The sequence below is a fragment of the Nothoprocta perdicaria genome, unplaced genomic scaffold, assembly GCF_003342845.1.
Source record: "Nothoprocta perdicaria isolate Ctin4 unplaced genomic scaffold, notPer1 scaffold_98, whole genome shotgun sequence".
Classification (NCBI taxonomy): Eukaryota; Metazoa; Chordata; class Aves; order Tinamiformes; family Tinamidae; genus Nothoprocta; species Nothoprocta perdicaria.
In genome coordinates this window covers 596,167-622,875 of record NW_020456287.1, presented here as the reverse complement: position 1 = coordinate 622,875, position 26,709 = coordinate 596,167, and the positions used below count along the sequence as shown (strand labels likewise).

At 45.3% G+C, this 26,709-nt stretch overlaps 1 protein-coding gene across 1 annotated transcript in view; it reads left to right on the top strand.

The window, feature by feature from the left end:
* CAB39L (calcium binding protein 39 like) overlaps nucleotides 1-26,709 on the top strand; it is a 40,861-nt gene that overhangs the window by 2,870 nt on the left and 11,282 nt on the right. The window contains exons 2-4 of the mRNA XM_026053327.1: nucleotides 6,538-6,688; nucleotides 18,094-18,258; nucleotides 22,649-22,767. Of these exons, the coding sequence (XP_025909112.1) occupies nucleotides 6,587-6,688; nucleotides 18,094-18,258; nucleotides 22,649-22,767 (386 nt within the window). The 5' untranslated portion in view covers nucleotides 6,538-6,586. The remainder of the gene's footprint in view (nucleotides 1-6,537; nucleotides 6,689-18,093; nucleotides 18,259-22,648; nucleotides 22,768-26,709) is intronic.

The following is a 26,709-nucleotide window of genomic DNA, read 5'->3' as shown; positions in this document are numbered from 1 at the left end:
CTCCTCTCCTCTCCTCTCCTCTCCTCTCCTCTCCTCTCCTCTTCGTCTTATTTACAACATACCCATCCAAATCTGCAATTTACTGGGGCTTTTACACATAAGTTCTCTTGTATAGCCCTGATTTATCCTCCTTGCTGAATGAAATGTGGATCATAGGAGGGAAACTGCACATGAGCGAACAGCTTGGACTTGCCCAAGTGTTTGTGTGTCTTCTATTTCCCTGTTTGAGTAGGGTAGAGTTGACCCTGTAGTTGCAACAAATGCTGTGAGAGAGAGCATTGAGTAAGAAATGAAACATCTCATTCATTTTATAGACACTAATTAGCAAAACTGCGATGAAAGTGCCAATTAAAACCCCAAATGTATGGGTTTTGTGCCCATTGGAGTGAATAGAAAATGAAGATCTCTTTCCAAAAATGAACCTCTCACTGAGGATGAATTAATAAAACATTTTGATACATAGGCAAGTGAAGGCAAAGAGGTAAGAAAAGACAAATGCCCGATCCTTGCTTGTCTCCATTTGAAGGGAGGGAACTTATCCACTCATTCAGTTTTGAAGAGCAAACTGCTTGTGCTGAGGAACATCTGAGAAGCCCACGCTGCTCGTATCACACGCTCTCATTCCTGTTCTTGTGGGCAGGAGGAAGTGTTTGCTCCTCAACTGCTTAACTGAGTCCCTTTATAGAGGGCTCAGCTGCTGATAGACTGAGGTCTGCATTTTTTTCCTCTGGTATTCTTAAAAGCTCCACTTCCCTCTAATCTATTAAGAAAGAATAGGATTAATAGCAAAGGAGGACTTGGGGAGAGTGACTCTAACAGAGCTAGGTTTCTTAGTGTGCTTCTTGGTTGTACTAAAGAGCTCTAGCTGCACTTATTTTAGCACATTCCCCTATGAACCGATAGTTGGCAGAGGAGATGTTTGATGGCTGATAAAGCATAGGCTGGAGTGTCAAATGATTTAGGTTTTATTTTTGGCACAGCCACTAATTTCTTTTATTTTTGATGTGGCTTTGGACAAGTCGTCTTTTTGTGCATCAGGTTTCCCTTTGCAGAGAGCAGCGAGTAAGAGTATGCAGCTTTTTTGGAGGTTTGTTTTCCGTCTTAATTAAATGTTTGCAGAGCCGGAGGGCTCCGAGGGAAGGCAGGCTGAGCATAAAGAGGTGCTGTGTTATTTCTGACACGGCTACTGACTATCCCAGTACTTGCTCCTGGTAAAGCTCRTATGCCTCTGGATTCAACAAACTGCTTTAGTCTTTCTGATTTTCTTGCCAGTATTCTAACTTTAACAGATGCAGCGAAACAYTTAAGAAGTCATTCTTTAAAATTATCTTTTAAATAAAAGCAAAACTTTCTATTTTCCACTACTGAATAACATTCCTTGCAGTTATTTTGGGGAGGGTAGGGCTCTTCCAAAGTGTTACTGCCCAGTGCAGGAGGCTGAACCGTCCTGTTGGTGCCGGWGGCCAGAGCAGCTCTGAGAAGGCACCATCCCTTGCACGAGAGTGTCCCCCACAAACAGGACACCCCACGTGGCTGGGGAGATACAGCTGCTCCTTTCCTAGGTGTCCTCAGCTCCTGACAAGAGTAAAGGTGASCTGCTGTCATCACAACTAGAGCTGAGAGCCAGCTCTTCCCCCTTAGGAAACCAGAAACAACTGGGTTTCTGATGATCCCAAACCACATGCCACTGAATAACCATTAGATGTGAAAAGTTTTCCTGGAAAGTAGGAAGGGGCTTTGCTCAGGCCAGTCCTTTGCTGCCAGACAACTGTCAAGCATTTGTGAGCAGATGCTCTGTGCTGGACCTGGTTATTTCAAACTCTCAAAGCTCCAGTGGTTGGAAAACTCCCATTTTTAGCTTTATTCACTGGCAATTTTATAGCTATTTGTTTGCGCATAAATAATGGTTGTTATTTTCTTAGCTGAAATAACTCTCTTTTAACTCCTGCTACAGTCCTATTTCCCTGTCTTTCTGTTCTTAAGCTAATCAAAGTGAGCAGTTTTAGTGTCCACTGACATGGTAGTCTTTTCATTTTTCTCCTCCATCCCAGGGTCTTTTTTTTTTTTCTGCACCAGTCCTTATTTTGCTGGATTTTGTTTGACTGTGGGTGATTTGGATTATGTACAGTAGGCTAGGTGAARTTTTCAGTACTTTGTCAAAAACACGAACATTGTATTTTGAATAGAGTTTGCTTTCTTAATTCATCATAGATTTGCATTTGCCATCCTCCAGTCTGCCAAGTATTGGTGTAGTCACCAGGCGACTCTGTCACTTCTCATGTTAATTCCTCAGCTTGAAGCAGGTTCTCCTCTGTCTATAACTGCCTTACTTGATACTTTTTATTCCATTTTTGTTTCTTCAGTCCTTGAGACTCTCCAGTTCCTCAGCTACTGATATTTCAGTCCTCTTCTGTATTGACACATTCCAATTTTGTGTCATGAGAGTTTGTTAGCAGGCTCTTAATTCTTACAGCTTTTTCAATAAAGTCCAGTTTCAAAATTGCTAGAGGCTCTTTTGACAAATTAGTCTCCCTTTTTTTCCTCACTATGTTTTTCCTTCATTTTTTTCCCCTATTTTATTCATTTCAAAGTATTTCTACCTCAGATGTATGAGCTCTACTGGGTTTCCCACGTCTTACAATATACTTTTTTAGCAAGAGATTGCAGTATGAGTTATCATGGGTAGACCTGTGTTGCCTTTGTGGGGGGGATTCCTTCATTGCTGCATTTCAATTATTTTTAGAGGTTGCTGGTGACACTGTCCTTATCCCATTTCTCTGCCAGCTCAAAAGTGGTAACTTTTGAACTTACCGTCTCCTTTCAAGCACCCTCAACAGGCAGCTAAATGTCTGGAAAAGAGCTGAGGCCCAACAAATTAGGTGAAAAGAGGTGAAGAAGGATAAGAAATTGAAGCAGGGTGAGTGCCTCTGTTGAAGAGAAGAGCTTCAGAGTGATGGGTAGATGGGAGAGCAGCCGTGCAGGGAGGAGGCCAGGGTGGGATGCCCCGGCCACGGGAGGTGCTTTGGCCAACGCTCATGTTCTTCAGTGCTGGAGAAGCCGGCCATGAAAAACAAATCTGGAGGGAAGGAGCCCCTGTTTTATGGAAGAGCCAGCAGTAGCGTTAAGGGATGTGACTTCCAAATCTCAGCAGAGCGATTTTTGCCCCCGTTTGCTCCTGTGTGTAATTGTGAAGAGCATCTGCTGCGAGGCTCTCYGTGCAGGGAACAGGGGAGCAGACTCGAGCCTGATGATAACCCTGTTTTCTGGAGTGCACCACRAATGGAAACTCCTGCCAGATGCTACTGGGGTAAATAATTTGCCCTGGAAAGGGGTAAAACCCGGGGAGATCTTAGCTGCCTTTTAGTGTTTKTTAGTGGCCATCGTTTCCCCTTTTCCTCTCCACCTCGTCCTGCTTGCAGGCAGTGGGTGCCTTGCTTCGTGTGCAAGGCTGGTGAGTGGAGAGGTGGCTCCACTCAGTGGGCGGATGAGCCCACCAGTGTCCCGAGTCCCTTCCTGCCACATGGCCAGTGACTAGGACGTTGGGAATGGTCCAAAGTTGAAGGATCAGTTATCCCTGAGCAGTACTGTGGTGAGTCGGGATGAGCTGGGAGCTGTGCAGTGGGAACGTCCTAGTGCAGCTGCTTTACTCAAAAATCGTGCTGGCAGCATTGGTGATTGCTTAAATACAGAAACACAGACATCATACATTATATTCTACATACATATGTAAGTTATTCCTTTTTTTTTTTTTCAGGAGGAGAGGCAAGGAAGGTGCTTGTGATAACACAGTGAATGCACCAGTTAGGAAGATAGACTTTTAATCTCCRAGCTTCTAGTTTGTGACTCCTTAAGTTTAAAAATCAAGGGATTTCCCCTTCTGATGTTCCTTGTTTGGAGACATCTAGAAGAAGGGAGAGAAAAGGATATCTTTAGCAGTCTGGATTAAGCTGCCACACTTGGGTTGAAAACACATTTTTCTGAAATGCAGTGTGCCAACTAGGCTTCTCTTCTCTGAATCTTCCWCTAAATTTTCATACATTTCATATGCCTTGTCTTCATGGCTAATAAACCYGTGCAGAATCCTTTCCTAAGTGAGTTTCTTCTGTGTTGCTAATCTTTTACTTGCAGAACATGTCTGGTTGTAGAGTGCCTGCTGGCAGCCTTCAGACTGATTTGTACAATGCTGGATCTGGCTGCAAGCATGAGGTTCATAGAATCACAGACTGGTTGAGGTTGGAAGGGACCTCTAGAGATCACCTTGTCCAACCCCCTGCTCCAGCAGGGACACCCAGAGCACGGGGCACAGGGCGGCAGCCAGGCGGGTTTGGGAGATCTCCAGAGAAGGAGACTCCACAGCCTCCCTGGGCAGCCTGTGCCAGGGCTCTGGCACCCTCACAGGGAAGAAGTTCCTCCTCACATCGAGATGGAACTGCCTGTGTTTCAACTTGTACCCATTGTCCCTTGTCCTGTCACTGGCCACCACTGAGAAGAGCTTGGCCCCTTCCTCCCTACATTCCCCCATCAGGTACKTCTACATATTGATCAGATCTCCTCTCAATCTTCTCTTCTCCAGTCTAAACAGGCTCAGGTCACTTAGTCTTTCCTCCTAAGACAGATGTTCCAGTCCCTTAATCATCTTTGTGACCCTCTCTAGAAGCTGGACCCTCTCTAGAAGCTCCACGTCCCTCTTGTCCTGGGGAGCCCAGACCTGCCCCCAACACTCCAGGTGCGGCCTCACCGAAGCTGAGCAGAGGGTGGCTCATGAGAKGCCTGTTCTTTTGCAGGACTCGTGTGCAGCTGAAGATGCCCAGACATTAGGGGTACCCGCTGGTCGGTAGCCCCTGCTGGCAAGTGGAGAGGGGCGACGCTGCCCCTTGCTTGTCAAAATCCCAGTTTTGAGCTCCGTGGGAGCCCACACCATCAAGCACTGAAGGTCACGTAGCCAGCGCTGCAGAAACAGAAATTAGTTAGAACCCAAATGTGCAGAGCTTGAAAATGGAAACCTCAACTTTCAGAAGCTGAATGTGAACGTATTTCTGTAAAACTAACCTAGCAACACATGAGAAACTGTATACGATTTCACCTACCCTGGGTCCCATTAAGGAACATACAGTTTAAATATGGCATTTTAAAATATTTCCTTCATGTAATAAAAACTGTGCTTGTAAAGCAAATATACAGAAATATTTCTGAAATGTTTTTAGCAAAGCCTTAGGGTAGAATCTGGACATTTCTTTTTTTAAGTACCCCTATGGTTTGGATGCAAACTTTACAGCTTTATATGATTGCTGTTTATTATATGTAAGACAGAGYGCCTATATAATCTGTGTTAATGGTGTATGATATTTTGGGATTGGTAGCACATGGATATGTGGCACCAATGGGGTTGTGGTTCACGACAAGCATTTCAGTAACAACAACAACAGCGTGAGAGAAGCATGTTCTTTGGGACCACTGGGAAAAAGCTGCACAGTTCAGCCTTGTTGTGTGTGTTTATATTTATTTATTTTAGATACATGTCATGCTTATTTAATCTCGCATTCAAAACCTCTTATATAATGCTTTTTTGGATAGTAGGAGATGAAAAGGAGTAAGGAAATGGGAGTATGTGTTTGCTTCACAAGTGATCGTACAAATGTGCATGGTTGGTGGTTGCTGTTGCCTTTTGTTGTGGAAAGAGATGGAAGATTGAGGTTTTTTGGGGGTTTGTGGGGTGTTTTTTGTTGTGCTCATGTCTTACAAGCAGGAATGCAGGCCAGAATGGTGCTGTGCCCTCCCTTTAAAGCGGCCCTGGCTCCAGCAGAGCCTCAGCTAGTCTAGTTTTCCAGTTACTTCAGGGGATATTTGTACCAGCCCCTCAGCAAACGCCATGGGAGTTCACAGCTTAGTGCCTGGTAGGATCAGAAGCCTGCTGAAACTGAGCTACTTGGTTTCTTCCATGTATTTATAYGCTGATGTGGTATTTGCCTTTGCAGTCATGCAGAGGAAGAATGTTTTAAATTAAACAAACACAAATATTTTCATTAAAAATGCTCTGTCTTTCATTTAAATGTCATGAAAACATTTGTGCCTATATATGGGCCTGATCCCCTGTKCCATGTTTAAGTCAAGCAGCGTTTTACTTAAGTGAGACCTGAACCTGCAGGTACTCGAGGATTCATGAAGCCTGACAGACTTAGGGGGAGCTTAAACTAGTTCATTACAACAACCTTTAAGCTGAAGGCAAAAAAAGCAAAGGCAATTGAATGAGTGATGGCCAAGAACCTCTTCTTGCAATGTTTTAACCACAGGAGCACTGAATATGAGCTGTGCAAGCGAGAGTCCCCGGCGCCTGCGTAGCTGCTTTCCACGTGCTCTGCTGCTTTGGGAATCCTGCTCTGTGCCAGGGCTGCTGTGGAGGGTTGGGAGTAGCTGCAGCAAGACAGAGTGCCCCAGGCACAGCCCTTTCTTGTGCATATTGTCTCTGTATGTTCTTTATTGCCGTTTTGTCCAGACCTTACAAGCTATTTCCYTTTTTTGTTTCTCGTTTGGTTCAAGGCAGCCCTCTTCCGTACTGAGAGAAGAAGTCCAGGTGAAGAAAAAAAACATGCCTTTGTTTAGTAAATCGCACAAAAACCCTGCTGAGATTGTGAAAATTCTGAAAGAAAACATGGCCATATTGGAAAAACAAGAAAAAAAAACAGACAAGGTATGAGGTAATGTCGTAGAAGACTGATAAAGCTTTTATGCTGGGGAATGAGATGCTGGGGAGKGAGATGGAGAATAAAGGGAATGAGATGGTGTTCACCTGCTGCCCTGCTGCTGCAGGCGCTTTCACAAGTAAGTAACTGTGTGTATGAAGAGGTCTACTKATACCAGCGAGCTTTTGCATAAGCTAAAGGGCAACAGATGTGGGGAGGTCCAAAAAATTGTTGAGATCCAGCAGCCTCATCTAGAAAGAAAGGTAAAGTGCTACTGTGAATAGTAATCTGTCAAGCAAAACAGCCCACGAGACCATTTGAAAAATATTTCATTGTTAATTGCTTTAGCAGGGCGATAAATGAGACTGACAATTCAAGTGCAGGTCCCCACACAGCAGAACTTCTAATGAACATTGTTCTCATCAGTCAGCATATTTTGCATATAAATACTTATTTAGAGGTGTGTAAAAGATGTCACTTTATCAATCATCTCCAAACCTTTCGCCCTTCCTAAATGAAAGCTGCTGCTCTTATTCTAATCACAGGGCTACACTTTCACCATAGAAGCAAAAGCAGGATGAAAAACTGACTCTGACACAGACTGAATTTCCTTGGTCCTTGCACTTCTGAACTCTTCCAGTACCCAGTTAGGAAGCTGCATCCCAGCACAGAAAATAACCCCACTTAGGATTTTGTGCTTCTATAAGGGCAAATTATGACATGTTTTGTTTTGTGTTTTGGGTTTGTTTTTTTCGTGTCAGAGGCTCTTACCCTCTGTGGTAGTAGAGACCTAAAGAAGTATAGGCCTTTAATTAACAGCAAACTATTTTCAGTATAAAACTGAGTGGCAGTTTAACCAGAAATAGTTGATAAGCTAAAGCAGTTTTTAAACTCTCGGGCTGACTGACGAGAGAGTAGCTTGAAGTGTTAATGGATTTCAGTGAGGCCTCTGGTATTGGATGTCTCACTCCGAAATACCTTCAGTTAACTGAAGAGCTCTGAGAGAATTTGACTCTGAACTAAAACTGAGAATAAATAAATTACCAGATTCTCCCCTTGTCTGCTGAATGCATCCCTCAGAACCTGATTAAAAATGTTGTTCCAAGGAGAAGCTCTAGACTTTTTTTTTTTTTTTTTTTTTTTTTTTTTTAAATTTGCTTTGCTTTGCAACTACTCTGGGTTGTGGTTTTGAGGATTTGAGCATTTTTTTTGTTTGTTTGCTTGGATGTCAGTGACAAAGCAGGAGAAATTCAGGCTTCTTAGAAAATTGAAAACTTTAAATTTTTAATAAAACTCAGAACAGCTGGCGTGTGTTTTCCTCACAAATAAAAGATGTGGAAGATTTGCCCAGCTTTATTAGGATGGAAACAGCTTGCAGACTTCCTAACGGTGCTTATTCTGTGTTAGATTGAAGAGGAGAAACAAACAGGCCATTTAAAATATCTAACATGACAGACTTGTGTAAATTGTGTTCATTTGGCTTGTCCTATATTTTTAACACTTGAGCAGTCAGGTTAGTCAATAAGTTTGTGCTGCTTTTAWTGGGGAGCATTAAAGCTCCTGCTCCCCTCACCCCAGTCTTCTCTCTTGCCCTTGCCTGAGATTGAGTCATGGGTTGAAGATCAGGAAAACCATCAGCCTAAATGAGGAAATTTTGCCTGTCTTCCCCCACCATGCAAACCAAGCAGACCATTTTGTCTGGGTAAAGGAGAATGTGTCTCATTTTTGTTATCTCCACCCTAGTTTAGCGTGGCTGTGGGAGGCGGTTGCCATCACACACGCGATGAAGTTGAGTTGTCAAGGGAAAAGGAGGAAAGGAGAAGACACTTGTTTCAGGAGCAGGGCAGAAAGTGGAGGAAGCAGAAGTATTTTGGGCAGCATTTCCATGTGTRCTCATGTGGCTGGCCGAGTTGGGACCTTGCAGTCGGCTGCGGAGGAGGAAGCACAAAGGGCCTTTCTGCCCGAGCCCGAGAGAAGGTCTCGGGTTACTCAGTAAGGTTCCCTGTCATCTAAATGGTTGCACTGAGCTGGTCTGAAATAAATCCCAGCTATTAATGCAAATAGCTTGATTAATGGTCCCGCATTCAGGGAAGTAAATCACAGGGAAGATCTTTAGTGCTGTGACAAAGATAARTTTAAAATTTGGCAGGGAAACCAACTCTTGTTAAAACAGTCACACCATCAAGCCATTACTATATATATGCAGGCCTGTGTGCCCAGTAGACCTGTGTTTATTTGAACGTTGTTTGCATTTTCATTTGGGGAAGAAAAGACCGGGAGGGGGCCTAARCTGGTTCACTGGTTTTCAGACCTTATTCACCCACTAAACTAATGAAAGTGTTCTACAGGTTTTGTTCCGAATGTTTGTAGAAACTGAACTGGAAACAAAAGCAAGGAAAAAAGCACAGAACTGTTCTTTGTGCTTTACACTGTGACTTGTAGAGATTTTGAGTTTCACCTCCAATTTATGCTGCAAAGGAAGAGGGCAGGGTGTCCAGCTTTGATAAAAGGGCAGTTGCAGCTCTCATTGTAGAGCAGCTTGCAGGGAGCCCCAGGCCCCACACTGGCAAAGCTGTGGGAACCCGTGGGCCTGTGAGAGGAGCAGGGTGGAAACCAGGGCGGCTGGATTTGTCCAATTTCCTTCACCTTATCATTTGCCTTGTGAACTGGAGAGGTGCCCGTGTGCCTGGGAAATGAAAGTTCCCAGGGCTTCAGGAATATGACTGCCAGCGTCCTTGATCTCACTGCCTTGGAAAGTAGCTGCCGAGCAGAACTTGCTTTAGAGACCGCGCTGAGGAGATGTATCRTGGGACACCTCAGCTCTTACTCTAAGCAGATGTGGCACGTGGGCGGCCGATACCTGCAGGGTGGCCCGAGGAGAGGGGCAAGGCCTAAGTAACAGGAAGAGGAGAGAACAACCTCGTTTCCTTTCTCCAGCTGAAGGCTCAACCACAAGGTGAAGGTGCCATGGGCAGCTGAGATGGTCCAAGGAAGGACTTGACTGTTTCAGTCTCACTTCATGTAACTCTCAGTGGAGAACCTTCTGGGCTTCCCATGCTGGTTTTAAACCAGGCAAAAATGATCATTCCTACCAAGCTGTGTCCTACAAACACACATATAACTTGACAATAAATTATTTAGGACCCTTTTTTAGGAATGGGAAGAGGGAGGAAACAACTTGAGAGAGAGAAYGAAAGGATGGCACATGTAAGTCCATAAAGGCAGTCCTAGGTCTTTTCCAAGACACATTCCTATGTATTATATACATACATAATGTGCAGAAGTTTATGCTTTTTCTGAACCATGCTTATTACTAGTCATAATATAGGATGTATTCAGACTTTCCAACATGTGCAGGCTGCTCTGTTGATTGCAGTAGAGCCTGTCTTAGATAAAGATTGGTTTTGACCTCGTTTCCCCATGTATCTTTTTCTGGAAAAAAAATGTGTTGCCATAATGGTTTTTTTTTACATATTGTCAGCTGAAAAATAGGTTAAGTTTGAATGTTTATTCCTTGCTTTTATTTTTGCAGAGGGAGGTTTTTTGCCTGCATGGATGTAAGTGTGTTTAAAGCCTCACAGTTTTCTAAGCTGCACTCTGAAGGCTGATGGAGCACACCCCACATGGCCCCTTTTCCTCTGAAGTGCTCTTTCTAATATCTTCTTTTTTTGTATCTCTTTTTTTTCTTTTTCCTTTTGAAAGCCTACTTCAAAGAAGGTATTGCAGCACTGGGAATGCAAGTGTAAGGATTGGAGGCTAAGTAGGGTAAGATGGGACTGGAAAGGGGGACTATAACACCTTCCTTATCCAGCACCCACCTCTTCCCCAGCGTCTGAAATAAATGACTTCAGAGCCTCTGCGTTTCTATGACACGAGCATTTGCCCTGCTGGCCTCCTGTTTGCACTTTGATGTGGCGTAGAGCGATTGTATTTATTACAGAATTCCATAAATTTCATCAGGAGTTAATCTCAGCCATGTGGACCCAAACTGTGCCTTGGGTCTAATGAGCAATACCCATTGTGGGATTAACTAGAAGGGAAGAGGAGTATTTCATAGTCTGGGAAATGAAGCCTTCTGCAAAGCCTTTCTGCTTGGGCTGGTTCTTTCTGGTGCAAACTCTTGCGCTGTCCGGAGAAGGGGCATAACCAGGGGAGGAGACCCCCTGATGGCAGCAGCGGGTGGGAGATCAGTGTTCCACAGGAACTTCAGGAAAAAATTCTTAGCAGTGAGGGTGCCAGAGCCCTGGCACAGGCTGCCCAGGGAGGCTGTGGAGTCTCCTTCTCTGGAGATCTTCCAAACCCGCCTGGATGCCGCCCTGTGCCCCGTGCTCTGGGTGTCCCTGCTGGAGCAGGGGCTTGGACTGGATGATCTCTAGAGGCCCCTTCCTACCTTAAGGATTCTGTGATTCGATGATTCTGTGAAACCTGAAGAACTGGCAGCGTGCAGCATGTAGCCCACACCGCTTGATTTATTCCTGCTGCAGTCGTGCATCTTGTTGATGGATGCGGTGAAGGACCTCACTAGACTGAATGCCCGGGACACCCGTGAAAAAGCGAGGCTGATATCCTGGCTTTCCAGGACCTGGTGTCATCAGGAAGCAGTGCACGTGGCTGCAGCGTGGGCCCTCAAACACCCTGTGGAGGTAGCTGGATACGGGAGGGTGCCGGGCGCTCGGTGTGGCGCCTACAGGTTTGGTAACATTCTCTGAACCAGCTCGGCAAGAAAATCCCTTCAGGCGTCACACGGTTTGAGTTTAGACCTGCAAGCTGAGCTGGGGTCAGGTGAAGCTCGGCCTGAGCTGCCTCTGTGCCTGGCCTCCGTGAGCTGCAGTTTGTGGCATCRCCGATTTGAGGGTTGGGCTTATGGGGGAACCTGAAACTAGGCGAGTTCAAACCACTCCAGGGCTCTGTGGTTTTTCTGGCAGGGGGAACCACAAGCCTGCGGTGTCTATAAATCAGTGTTCAAATCATTTTACTTCACAGCCTTTCGGATATATCTTGCCTCTCCCGCTTGCATTAAGTGCGTGCAACAGGGCTGCCTGTCCGCATGGATCACTGTAACCTCTCCTCGTTAGTCTCCACGTCCTGTAGCAAAGCTGGTGCTGCTCAGGAGGGCAGGATCTTAGCAGTGAGTCGGGCTGGAGGTACCCGACTCACCCGCAGGTACCCGGCAGGTCCCCGCAAGCGGGCGCCTGGTTTGGCCCCCGCCAGCATCACCTGCACCATTTCCCTGGCTGCGTGGCACCGGCTGCAGGAAGGGGGTATCCTGGGATTTGGGGGAGGGGATGCTTCGTGGTTCTGCCTCCCCCTTCTGCTAATTGCACTAGAGCTGGAGGAAGCTCCTCTGAGATTAGCTGGCGGTACCAAGAGCGTAAGAGTTGGCCCTTTTGGTTGCTTTTTTTTTTTTTTTCCATTTTTAAGCACCTTACAGTCTCTAATTGTGTTTTATGTGCATGACTGAAAGTAGGAGAGGAATCCACGCCCAGGTAGGGTAAACTGGTCTCTTCTGTTTAATGACACTGCCTTTCAGAAGGGCTTTTCCTGCTGGGTATGTCTAGCAAGCTTGTCTTTACCAACCTCCTCTAGCAAAATATTACAGCCTAGTTCTGAAGAGACAAAAAAAAAAATAATTAAAAAAAAGGCTTGATTCGCACAGCAAGACTATTTTTCAGTGGGTCAGTAAGCTAAAACAAGACAAACCCACACCAAGGAGACTTATGCTTTTGATCCTAGCGTGTAACGTGCAGTACTGGAAGTTCACTGGATTGTGCTGGATTTGAGTGTTTGCACACTGGAGGTTTTGTGCATATATTACTGCATGGGACTGTGTTAAATAGCAGCAGTTTAGAAACATATTTTCGTATTTCCAGTGCACTAGAAATATGCTAGTGATACAAATAGCTGTAAAATAGCTGTTCTACATAATAACAGAATAACAGTAGACAATTTCCTGATCAATCTGCAAATACCAGAACCTGGTATTTGTGTTATGTGTATTTAATATTCAAGTTTGAAAAGGTGGCAAAGTTTCATGCAATTCTTTTTCTCACTGTTAGGGTGACCATACATGTCGCATTTAGTCCCTGAGTGAATAACAGTAAGAATAAGCCATTGTGACCTGTAACATACGTGTACATATGGCGTGTACAGCTGGCTGACCCGTCTGTGAAACAGAGGTGAGATGGAGATAACCCCTGGGAAACTGATAGCTGAACTTCAGGCATTGGAGCCCAYGGCTGTTGGTTATTCCAGGCCTGAYACTTTTCCCTTCCTGGTTTTYGTAATCYGCCCCGAAGAGGAATAACAAGAAGGSCTAAATCTGCACTGCAGGAGACCCATTTATCTCCATCTTCARCAGGCCTGGGTCAGAGCAATGTAATATGGCACTTTTAAGTCTGATATTGATATAAGTGAGAGTTTTTTTGCTGTAGGTGGTGGTTAAGGAGAAGGATAGAACAAAACTTACAGGCAGAGCTTGAGATGTATTAGGCCATGGAGCTAGAAACTTAAGGAAAGCTGCTCAAGTTGGGGCCTCTTGTTAAAGCATCTCTGTGATGTCCTGAGGGACTTCTCCAAACCTGTTTGTACAAAGTTTCTATTTCCAAAGCAAAATATCTGCCTTGTGTGTTTTGCTGTAGCGCTCACGAGCACTATTGCAGGAAAGGCAGCTTGGCCTTTGAGCATGGAAAAAAATCACATAACTATGGAAATAAAAATTCAGCCTTCTGCGTGAACAGCAGATTAGTCCTCTGTTTTAGCCTTGCATGTTACCCTTTAAAATCTCTCTGTAGGAAATTGGGATGTTTTGCAAGAATAGAAAAAAAATTCAGACCCGTAGGATCACTTTGTAATCCTTTAATATAAAAGCTATGTATTGTTAAGCTGTCTTCTATAATTGGAATATAGAGAAAAATGTAATAGTTTAGGCTGCATTCTTTAATAATGATATATTTTTTCCAAGCCTGATAAACTATTATCCCAAGATTATTGTTATGTACTTCAGCCCTCCTGTAGAGATCAGTTAAAAAAAATAAAATAAAAAGCCTAAAACTAAAATTGTCTTCCCTGGCAAAGCAAGTTAATTGTTAACCTAACAATTAACAAGAGCAAGATGTTTTATAACAGAGGAATATTGAAATATTTCAATAAGGGCAGAGGAGCATTAGAGTAGCATCTTTGTGAKGTAGACTGGAGCTTTGCAACCGGATGGTCTGTTCTTCTAATTTGTATTAGGCTGCAAATAGGAGAGGAAAGTGTGGACTGTTTTTCTGGGAAGAAATTCTTCATATGGCCAGGAGAAGCGGAGGAGGCAGCTTGGGAAGCTCCTTCGCCCGTTGCAGAAGAGCTGGAATCGTTTGGGCCTGAGCATTTTCAGGCACGTTTAGCACCAAAAGGGAAAGGGGATGTGAGATCAGAGCAATAACACACATTTCCAAATCACAGAGAATTACAAAGCCCTCAAGCRCAAAGTATTTTTAAATACTAAGAGGTGCAATTTCCTGTCTCACATTGCTTGCGGCTTAAGTGACCTTTTCCTACAGCACATGCTGCCCTAGTGCCTAAAAAGTCTTGGAGTTGACGGGGTGCCAGGGGCCTGACTGTGGACACGCAACAGAAACAGCCTCCTGCTGTAGAGGTCAACAACTTGATCCAAATGGGTGTGAGTTTAACCTCTCCTAATGCACGCTCAGGTGCTAAACTTCCTCATACACCGTGGTCATAAAGCTTCTTTCTGCTGTGATCCTGTTAAGACAGTAATGGTGAGACCTGTGAGGGAACCCGGCTTGGGACTGAGTATCCTCAGCTCACAGAGTGTCCAACCAACTGTTGAACTTGCTGCAAAGCATGGAAGGAGATAAGAATGGAGACCAAACCCCCAGTTCAGCAGCAGGGGAGGCTGAGCGTGACTGAGAAGAGCTTGGCCCCTTCCTCTAGATCCCCTCTTCATGAACTCATACATGTTAATCTTATCCCCTCTCAGCCTTCTCTTCTCCAAGCTACACAGGCCCAGCTCACTCAGTCTCTCCTCATACGAGAGATGTTCCAGTCCCTTAATCATCTTTGTTGCCCTCCACTGGACCCTCTCGAGAAGCTCCACGTCCCTCTTGTACTGGGGAGCCCAGAACTGCACCCAGTGCTCCAGGTACTGGGGGTGATGCTGGGGGTCAGCTTGCATTTTGTCTTCTTGGTCACTCTTTCTGTGGCTTTAGTTGCCAGAAGTTCCAAATATTCCCCTTCTGACAGTTGTACATGATGTGAACTGTTGTATTTAGGATTCTGTGGAGATCTGTAATCCTGCCTCCCCTCTTCCTCTCACAGACTCCTCCAAAATATAATGGAATAAATTCCATCCTGATGCCTAGAGGGGCACAGCCTAGTAAATCAGGAAGAAGACTGTGCTTGCATGGAGGCACGAGGGGAACGGCTAAAGCACTTGGGTGTTTCCTGTGACCTTTTCCCAGCTCCATAACTGTTAGAGTGGTGGCAGCTGCTGCACTTTTCCTCTGCTGCTGGCAGCATCGCCCTTGGGTCTGAGCACTTCGGATGTCAAGTGAACTGTAGCATGGAAGTCAGAGGAGTCTTGATAGTTTCTGTCATCTCTTTTTGTCCCTCAAGTCCTGCGTGTGGGATTGTTTGTGCAAGGGTCTTGCTGAGGTTTGTTTTAGTTGGTGTTTTTTGCAGATTTTCCTGAAGAGGGTCAGGAGGTGCCTGGCTTCATAGGAGAAGTTGTTCTAGAGGTACCTCTCTGTTGTCTCCGATTTTCCATGTGCCTTAGGAAACATACCTGCTTTTCAGTTTGCTTTGAGGTGGAAGGCATTTATCCTCCAGGTCCTGAGCAAGTTTCCATCCCAGAAACAGCACTCAGGTGCTTTTTGGAGGGGTTTTATTCTAAACTTGCAGTAATGTTAAATAGAAATTGTGTCAAAGTGGAGGCTAGAAGTGGTTGTTATATCAAGAATTTGTGTTCGGAGTTATAATTTCTTTACAGATAGATTTATGGGATAGGGATAGAAGAGAGGCCCTTAGATATCAACAGGAATTGCTTTTGGTGGAGAATTGAATGATGGATCACAGACTATTCCAGAGAACAGAAAGCAGGGGTAAGTTAAACATGAAATTTAGATTATGTGCACAAGAGGCAATGAGAAGGAGGACATGAGATGGTAAAATGATGTTTTTTCTCCTCTAGCAATATATGTTTTGGCCTCCTCTTCAAGAACTAAACCTGAGGCTTGTAGACATCTACATATTGGAAAGGACTATTTAGAAGGAAAATAAGGGTAATTTTTTTAAAAAAATGTCTTTGACAGAGRTTTTCACACTCTACAAAGCAGAGTGAAAAGCCAAAAAGGTTTGTTTTTTTCCTTGGATAAGCAAATAATTGCACAGTTCCTATGAAGATTTAGAGGTTTAGTTCACAAAATGTCACCCATGGTGTTAATTCCATCTGTACTCTGTGGGATAACATTTGAGGTTAAAAATAAGGCGCTTCTATAGAGCTACATGAAGGAGCAAAAGGACTGCTACTATATTTGAAGTAATAACATAATCATATTGATTTACATGCCACTCATGTGGGCCTAGGTAAACCAGCATAAAACAGCAAAACAGATACCAACAGGTTGGGGGAAATTCTACCTTTATATGTTTTACATGTATATGCAAAGTGAATACTTGAATCTCCCCAGTAGGTGTAATGTGAAGGTGGCTTTTTCTAGATTTATATTAATGTCAATAAAATCCAGAAGTTAGATCACTATAAAAATGTTGGGAGGTCAACACCAGTCCAGAGATGTCTCTCCTGAAGGCTCTGGAGGTGCTTTATGTGGATTGGGGTGGTGATTGGGGTGGGTGACAGAGCCCTGGCACAGGCTGCCCAGGGAGGYTGTGGAGTCTCCTTCTCTGGAGATCTCCCAAACCCGCCTGGCTGCCGCCCTGTGCCCCGTGCTCTGGGTGTCCCTGCTGGAGCAGGGGGTTGGACTGGATGACCTCTGGAGGTCCCTTCCAACCTCAGCCATCCTCTGATTCTGTGCATTTTTCCTTTCATACTGTATGAGAGCTGATGAAGTTATTGATCTGGGTTTGGACAGCAGCTCGTGCCTATTTAGCTTTCTGCAGTGACTCTTGAGCTTTCCGTGTGTGTCTTGCTGGGCTGCTTCTATTTTTCCTCTCCTTTATGTTTTCTGCTGAGCTAACCCAGCACTCCTTCAGGCCCGTGTGTGCACTGCAGATAGGCAATGCTGTCCTTTCTTCCCAAGCTTTCATCACTTGGCCTAGGAATTTCCTGTCCTTCTCAGCTTTGCTTTCCAAACTCTTCCTTTGCTTTCTTCCCACTCTCCACCAAAAAGACCTCTCAGCCAACCCTACATGTGCACTAGCTGAAGGTCATGCCCGTGTTTAAYACACTCCAGCTCCGAGAGCACCATGCCCTGGCAGCCCAATGCTAGAGCACTTACACACCAGCAAGAAATATTTAAGCCCTTGCACCAAGGAGCATTATTATTAATTATTAATTAATAATTATTAGTATTTATTATTTTTATGTGATATGGAACCATATCTACATATATTTATATAAAATGGAACAAATCTAGGAGGAGAGAGACAGAGCTGTAGCCTGTGGTTGATTCCCTCTGAAAGAGGGACTTTGTAGTTCAAACCTAACTCTGCTGACTGCCACCAACACAGAGCTGCGCCCTGTTTATACACATTTCTCTCTCATTTTTCTATTGTAAGCTCTCATAAGGCAATTCCTGATCTGTATTCTAGGCTAGGCAGCTCAAACATTGCATGGAATTAAAATAAATTAGGTGGGAGTAGAAGATGAACGACTTATTTTAGCTTGTTTGGTGGCAGCTGTTGGGTTTTACTGAAAGCCCTTTAGGTTGTTTAATAATTTCCCCGCCTGCAGCTTCAGTGCCCGGGAGCTCGGTAGAGCAAGTCCTCGCTGAAGATGCTGGCGCAGAGCACGGGTGGAACAGGTAGAGGCAATGCCAAGKGGGCAGGTTCCTGGGATGCATTTGGGTTATCTATGAAGACGCCGGGATAATCAGCCTGCAAGGAGGACACGGAGGTCCTGTGGCCTCCACCACTGGCAGCCGGGGTCTGCCTGGCCAGGATCCCACCTGGGGCTTGTCTCGAGGTCAGACAAGCAGAGCTTGGTAGGGCCCTTCTGGCCCTGCTCCATGGTCCACACAGCTTTGTGCTTGTGGAGGCCCTGCCGCATCCCCTGCGAATGCTGCGGCCTCCCTATGGAACTTCCTRTAGTTCCTCCATATGGAACTGTCTGGCAATAGATGCAGTCGCCACAGGCCCAGTTAGCAGCTTTGCTTTCGAACTGCTTGTCTTCGAAAACAGACAAAACCTGTTTCGGAAAACCCAAAGGCCAAGCACRTTGTGTGTTGGTCCACAGGCCTCAGAAGAAGTGTCGAAGTCCCTGCAAGCCATGAAGGAGATCCTGTGTGGAACCACGGACAAGGAGCCCCCCACGGAGCTCGTGGCCCAGCTGGCGCAGGAGCTCTACAACAGCGGCCTCCTGGTGACCCTCATCGCCAACCTGCAGCTCATAGATTTCGAGGTAGGTCAATGTGCAAAAACCTCTCCTCTCCTCRCTCCCAGTGCCGCCAGTTAAGGAGAGCTGTGTTTTTCTGAAGSCTAAATGAGCCGGTTTTAATGCCTTAAACCCACAGTCTCACTGTTCTTCACGTGCTGAAGGAAGTGGCTGTTGTAGATCCAGGCACTAGACTGAGACATGTGCTCCGGTACTGCACCCCCTTAACTTTCTTGATTGATTCAAACAAAACAAAAATAAAATGAGAAAAAAACATTGCCATATGAACCAAATCAAGGTGCTGCCAATACTGTTCATGACTGTGATGAATCACTGCAGTGATTAACCTCTTAATAAATCATTGGTAAATTCTGATAGATCACTGCAGTGATTAACCTTGTACTATGGAACAGGGCAGCCCCCGTCTCAGAAAGACTGGGATTGATTTCAAAGGGGCTCAGAGACATGGAATGAAAACGATCAGAAGCTGGGAAAAATCTCCTATGGGTGGGGAAAATACTGAAAGATTGGAATGATTTAGCTGAGGGGAAAGGAATTGAAAAGGGTGCTCAAAAACTCTGGTTTCTGTTCAGTGGAACTGATGGGAAATGTCAGGGAAAGTTGGATTACCCCCATTTAATTCTTAGCATAAAAGATGAAAGGAGTATAACATTTTTGCCAATCTTGATGCCAAAATAATATGAATAATATGAATAAAAGTGTATTTAATTTGGCTATGGAAATCACTGACAATTTCGTTGTTCAAGCCAAGAATTTAGCAGGATTAAAAGAATTGGACTTGCAAATGAATATGGAGAAGTTACAGTAGAAAAAAGCCTGATATTTAAGACAAATACAAACCCTTTCACCTGACCTTTAACTGGTAGAACTGGGGAGAAATGTGGTAATTTTATGGGATGCTCAGTTGTCCCTRCAGCCTGAGGCCAGCCGCGCTGCTGCCTCCAGGGCCTGCTCGTAGAGATCCAGGGAACTGCAAAATTCCCGGCTCTGGCAAAGCGGCCGGAGCCCCGGACACCTCTGAGCCCCCAGGAATCCCGAGCTGCCGGAGGGCAGCGCCTGGTGTGCGGGGCAGCRTGGTCGCTCCGCTCCGCTCGGAAAAGCCGATTCCCGGAGCGGTGGGACAAGGCCACGGAGCCTTTCCAGGGGAGCTGCTTCCTTGYGAAGGCTTCTCCCCTTGGGAAGGCCAGTGGCTGTTGCCTGGCTGCTCTTTCCACTTGGAAAATGGACCCAAGGAAGGAGTGATGGGCGGTTGGTTTGGGCTTGGGCTGCACTCACACTAACCAGTCAAGCACTGGCAGTCCTGGCAGTGCCAGTTCAAGGCCCTGCTGCATTTAAAAAACTAATTTCTGCAAGTTGTCACTGGAGTTTGCCCAGGTGACAACTTTTCCCTTCTTCAGGTCTTGTTTTTAAGAGTGGTTTTGTTGTTGTTTTTGTTTTTAATGATGGAATTTCATCCAATACAATTTTTTTTTAAATGAGGGAATCTCTTCAGAGCCTTGAATTTGCTGTCTCCCTGCTCCCCCTGCAACTCTTAGATGTCTTAATGCAAGATAAGAATCCAGTAATTTAGATATTTTAGATAAAGTGGGGAGGGAAGAAGAGAAGTGATTGTTCGCAAGTGTTCCCTAACAGAGAAATTTCTACTTCTTACTTATTTTTATCTTTTTTAGGTTGCTGACAGTTTATATCACTTTCTTTTTCAAACATAAAGTTCTTTACCCATCTTTCGAACCCACAGTCTTCAAGTGCAAACTCTGAGTGAAATACCAAGCCTGTTATTAGAACTGTTATGTGAATAACAGTAATTCACAACGTAATGTAAACATAATTCTAATAACGTAGCTCATGGAAACATAATACCTAGTAACACTTTTGATTCTAATAACTTCTATTACAAAATAGATTTTTTTTTTCTGAGATAAAGCCTTTCAGTCGTTTAGCAAAACTTCTAACTTTTACAGATGCTTTTTGGAATCAGTAAAATGAAACGTTGTTGGAAAACGGCCTAGTAAGAGGAGATGTTGCTCTGTCTTCATATTTCCTTTTTTTTTTTTTTTTTGTTATATCAAGTTTTATTCTTGTGTTTATTATATTAATTTGTAGCTCAGAAATGCCACTTAGGTGTCCTTGTTCATCATCGCCCTTCAACATGCAAGGTTGTTTCTTGTGATCAGTATATAATGGTAGAAAGCAGAATTTGAAAACATGTGAAAAGCTGCTTGCTGAAGGAAATTATATTCATGTAACTACCTGCTTTTTGTCCTGGCTTGGCTCCTTTTCTCCTACCCTTCACCCTCCAGAAAGTTACTGCACCTGGTGGCTACTTTGACCCCAATTTTGCCCAGGAGAAATTCTGTCAAAGACTTCATGGGACTTGGTGGCTTGGAAAGAGACATTAATTAATTAATACCCCATTGAGGAGATAAAACAGACACTTGAGCTCAAGCCCTGCTTCATCTGCCAACACACTTGGCTGGGGGTGGCAGTGTGTGTGGGGAGGGCTCTTGGGTCCTTCCATGTCCCTATGGAGCATCTATAGGAAACAAAACTGAGGTTGGGTTTGGGCAGAAGCCCTCGACCCCGACGAGACCCAAGTGGGGGGAAATTCAAAATGTGAAATGTTTGGGTGGACTTGGAAGAGGTCATTGAGGAAAGCAGCTCTACAGAAATAGTTACGTTTAAAAAATGTGTTCCAGCATGCAAACGTTGGTGCTCCTAAGCTGTGCARGCAGGAAGAGGAGGTAAATGTTAAAAATACCCCCTTGCCTTGCATGAAATATGAGCTATGTTATGGTGTAGATGTCTTGCAGGTTGTTCTTTTATACAGAAATGGTGACGTCCTTTGAGCTCCTGTCTGGCTATTTTCTTCCTTCTCTGCACACAGCCCTTGTATCTCGTGCTCCAGTTATCATATGGATTTCATTATAAGGTGAACTTGAAGTGCAGAATCCAAGTGGGAAGCACTGCAAAAATATTCCAATGGGTTTTATAGGTATCTGGCGTTGAGGGAAGCCAGTCTTGGATCCCTACCTGCCTCTGCTCCCTAGAGAAGAACCCAGAGAGACCAACAGCTTTGGTTTTGAAAATACTGAACTATTGGATACAATGCCTTGGTGCACCTAATGTTAAAGGATAATAAAAATTTTGGCTTACCAGGGAAAATCGCTTAAATCTTGGCCATTTTTGCCTCTGCTTTTCAACAGCTCTTCTTTATTTTGGGGCTTTTTTTTTGGTTTTTCATTTTGGAATAACTGCTGCGGCCGCTGGGGATCACAGGATTCCAGACATACGTTCGGGGTGTTGTAAAGATGGGCCGTTTGTAGAAAGAAATGGCTGAATTAAGAGAATATCCAGAGGTCACAAGTGTTGCAGACCAAGGCAGATGGACCGGCCAGGTCTGACCTGATCCTCCTTTTTAATTCCCTCAGTCCCTGAATCTCCAGGCCAGCTGGGTTGGACCGACTAACAAAGCAGAATACTTCGTGCTTCTCAAATTGATTTGTAGAGGTGAAACTAGGGAATTTCCCTCTGTGTGAAACTATGTGCTCCTTGGCTGGAAACATCCGGCAGTTTCTTAGCCAAGGAATGTTTGTCCTCTCTAGACAGCGGATGGATTTGTCCTCTCAAGGAGCGCGGATGGATTATGACCAACCTCCTGCTTTAGGTGGCCAGGGCACAGGGTCCCGCTGTTGTCCCAGTGCCTCGGTTGTCTCTTCCCTCCAGCCCTTTCTCAGCCTCAATGTCTCTCCTATGGCCGGGGGAGGAAGAGGACTTAAAATGCACGAGGTATCAGCAAASCCTGCAGCTGGACAGAGCACAATTTGGAAGGTCCTTCCAAAAAGTTGTCCTCATGGGGAAGTTTGGGAGTTTGCTGCTGCAGAACATGGTGTGCAGGGGCACGTTGCTTCCTCTGGCTGCAGGAGAAACTGAATTAAGGAGCCTTCCCACCTTAGCTGTGACTCAAGGAGAAGCACTATGTACATGGCATGGCCCTTCCATCAGTTAGGGTGATTTTATTCTTTGGTAAAAAGAATGTGCGTGATCATGGAATGAGTCTATGTATCAGGCTAGGGTCACTTTCAAGTTTAAGCCACTTTTTTTTTCTTTTTTGAAAATATGATCAGATTTGCTTTGATGACATGAGAATGATGGAAAGCTTTGGTTTTATAAAGCTACGCTGTGCTTCTCTGTACTTGGGGCTGGCTTGACTGCTGAATTTTAAAAGCTATAGAAGCACGTGCACCTTGCAAACACACGTTTGGGACTGTGGAAGGYCCTGAAAAGAGAGACTGACTCGGTGCAATTTAAATTTCATTTTCTCTTTAAATAGAGATCATTCTAAATGATCATTTGTTCATGCTTTTACAGTTGAAGATATGTTTTGCTTCTTTAACAGGGCAAAAAGGAYGTTTCCCAGATATTTAACAACATCTTGAGAAGACAAATTGGCACCCGCAGCCCTACTGTGGAGTATATTAGTGCCCATCCACACATCCTGTTCATGCTCCTGAAAGGGTGAGTGCCTTTGGGTGGCTTTCATGCCCATTAAAGAACATTGCCTGGAACATGTTGGCATTGCACRTGGTCTACATTTGCCCTTAGAGTTTAACAAAAAATAGACAGGATTTCAGCCTTTGTTCTAGGTTTTTGTTTTTCTTCTACTGACTTGCTTTTTACTTAAATGCATATGCCTAAATGACTGAATTATTTCATTTGGCCATTATTTCTTCACCGTACCTCATGTTGGAATAATTATGTGCTGTATGAACATAATTACGTGCTGTGGAACATCTGCCCTATGAGCAAAGGCTGAGGGAGCTGGGCCTGTTCAGCCTGGAGAAGAGGAGGCTGAGGGGGGACCTGGTCAGTGTCTATAAATACCTCAAGGGAGGCAGTGAGGAGGAGGGGGCCACTGACAGAACTAAAGGAAACGACCACAAACTGAAGCATCGGAAGTTCCACAAGAACTTAAGGAAAAATTTCTTGACAGTGMCAGAGCCCTGGCAYAGGCTGCCCAGGGAGGTTGTGGAGTCTCCTTCTCYGGAGATCTTCCAAACCCGCCTGGMTGCCGCCCTGTGCCCCGTGCTCTGGGTGWCCCTGCTGGAGCAGGGGGTTGGACTAGATGTTCTCTAGAGGTCCYTTCCAACCTGAAGGATTCTGTGATTCTGTGACTGTTTTTGTCTGCTCACCGTGTRACAGGGACCTCAGTGCTTGCCCTGAACTCTTGGGTAGCACTGGGGGCTGCTGCTGAGTTTCGTTTGGGCCTCTTTGCATTGCAGCTGTGAGTTACAGGGGCCCTGTAAATAACTGGAGTGAAAGGCTTGGGTGAAGGGAGAATGCACAGAAAGAAAAGCTGTGTCGGTGGGGCGGGCTTCCTAAATCCTTGCAGCCACATGTGAGTTTAAACATTAAATTACGCCAGTAACAAACTCTGTTTCTTTCAGAATTAAGTCATCATTTTTCTTTCTTTCTTTTGTCTCACTTTAACCTCTGAGGGAGGGTTTAGCAGCAAGCCAGTGGTTCCCAAGGTGAGTTGGCCAAAGAGGAGGATGTGCTGGAGCGAGGGGAGCCCATCAGCTGAAAGAGCATTCAGGAACACACAACTATTATTGTTGTCCTCATTCCCATTCTTAAATCCTCATTATTAAATCCTTGAGGTTTCTGTCCTCTCTGCTTGGCCACAAAGTRTCTTCCCTGTAGCAAGAATGTTTGCATTTCCAGCTCTTGAAATCTGCTGTTTTCTGATCAGCCTTTCAGTTTTCTATGGTCTTCTTTTTCTGGCTATAAAGACAGAAAAATAAGAAAAAAAAACCCATAGGGTTTTATATACATTTTTATTCGGGAAAGGGGAATACAGATGTAATTGCTTAGGATWAAAGAAAGGAAGTAAAAATAACTGTGTTTACCAGCTGTACAGTCTGAAATAACACAGACTCTTGTGCTCCATGTATGGTTGGAGTAGCAACAGCCATTCAAAATCATATAGACATCTTTAGGTAATGGTACTTAAGTGAATGATTATTTTTTTCTTTGATGTCTTTCTTTGTCTTAATGCTTAAGAGCTGCCCTTTTACCACCTGCTGCACAACCTGAGTTGGGAAGACACTTCAGCACCATCTAGGGTACTCCTGGGATAGGAACACAAAGCCCAGGGTGAGAGTTTTCTCCAGCAGCTTCCACATCTCCTAAATGGAGACCTACGAGAGACACCCGCCCTGGCCTCCTTGTAGAGTTGCTTTTCCTCCTRAAATAGTTATTTGCTCCAATACGGGCAGCATTCCAGCACAGCTGAGTAGGAAAAAGTAATTGAGAGAGCTGATTTATATCAGTGTTTTAAAGAGTTATGAGCCTGTCGTTGGACACAGAGGCAAGGCTTGGCTGTGACAGGACTGGATCTGCTTTCCCTACGGGCCGAGGAACCTGGGCAGGTCCTTGTTCTGCACCAGGTCCTGCTCTTAAAGGCATCGTGATGAGTTGTGGTTCATCTTCAGTTTTGCAGGTGGCTCTCTTGGTCTTGCTGAACAGCAGCGTCCTCAGAAAGCAAGCCAGTAAGCTGGTTAATTTATTTTTTTTAATTTGTTCATTAAAGTTCAACACTTCAATATGCTTCAAAATCCTTGTCTCRGGACAGTGAGGATAATTCTGTCGGTCACAGCTGAACTTGAACAAYTGTTTTCAATTCCCTATACAGAAACAATCATTTTCTTGCCTTTCCTGGCTTTGTTTTTTGGATTCCCTTGCCCCCCATGCACACTTTTTCACTCAGTTTTGTTTGAGACATCATGTGTGCATCTCTCCCATATGCCTCAGCTTTATTTAAAGCTTAAATCAAATATTTTGGATCATGTCCCAGATATTCTTTGGCATCTGTAAAAACAATATTGAGATGATAGTAAAGATTTTATCTCCTGCATGTGTGCTGCCGATGGACACGGCACCACCTGGTGTGTGATCTGACCCCAAAGCCCTGGGAATATCCAAGGGGCAGCTGGTTTAATGGAGACAGCTGATGATTCCCACCTCACACCTTCATGCACCTGCACGAGCCCGGCTCTCTGCCTCTTGTCCTTGGCTTCTGGGCTCCCTCCCTGCTCCCTATGGATGCGCTGAACCCTAAGGCTCCCCTCCCAAGTCTTTTGTTGGAAAGGGCTCTGAATCCTTSAGCGACAGCCTGGATGGATCTTGGTTGGCACTGGCGATGCCCGAGTAGCTGAGCGGTGTAACCGGGTTGCCGGCCTAACTGGGTCCAGTGCCGGCCTAACCGGCTCCAGCGCCGGCCTAATCGGGTCCAACGCAGGTGTAACTGGCTCCAGCGCCGGTGTAACCGGCTCCAGCGCAGCCCTGTCCTCCCGATCCGAGTCCGGAGCGTCTCGGAGCGTCTCCGCGTGCCACTGGAGATGCCGGCCATGAGCCAGGCTGGGGCCTAGCGCGCAGGCCGCGTTGCAAGGGAAGGGAAGGCAAACGGGGCTGGATATCGTGCAGGAAGGAGCGGAGTCGCCTTTTGAGGGCATTTTGGCAGGACAGTGTTCGGAGAGGGGAAGAATAAGGGGAAGAAAAGCCCCTCTGGCCCTGCCGGAGAGGAGCGAGCCGGGCCCTTGCGCAGGGCTCTTGTTGCTCGTCCGGGCTGGGATGCGGAGCTTCCTCTGCCTCTGGACACGCGCTTCCCAGCAGGAGCAACAAACGCTGCTCTTTCCCTGCATAATGTGAGCTCTGCGGAGCGGGAAGGGTCCGGAATCGCATCCCCCTCCCGGGGTTTCCTGCCTGCTGCTCCCAGGCACTGCCAGGCTGCCATCAGTGTTTTCACCTTTTAGGCTTCATGTTATTTCTTGGCTACTCCCTCCCAGACTTTCAGCTGCAGAAAAACATGTAGCACGTGGGTTAGCGCTTAATTATTTTTTTTCCCTTCAGACTAATTGACTTTCCTGCTGTGTGGGGCCTCGCTTTCGGAGTTGTGTGTTTTCTGTGCATGTGCAGCCTTTGCGTATGCGTAGGATTTCACATAAATACAGTGCTGACATATACAGTCCCTGATCGATTTGGCCCATGTTTTATTTCCCTCTGGTATCAACCTATTGCATTCCGAGACATGAGTCCAGAAATAATACGGGCCCTCTGTAACTTGAAGTGTTTTTTCCCTTTCTAGTACAGTGATTAAAGCAGGTTCCGGACGTCTGTGGCACTTTGAGCAGTGTTTGAGTGCGGGTTATAAACGTGTAGGAGCGTATGTGAATGTGTAAGACCCGATGTGAGGTGGGTGCAAAATCAGATAAAAACCCCGCTGTTTGTCAGGAGCTGCTGCCCGCCAGGTTGGTGCCTTCCCCATGGGGCTGCCTTGCCTCCTTCCAATTCCTGCCCAATAAATGTTTGGAAATATTTCAAATCCATTTCTGCCTTCTTGGCTGCCCAGCAGGCGATGCCTGGGGATTCCCTTAGGCTGGAAGCCCATTGGAAGGGAGA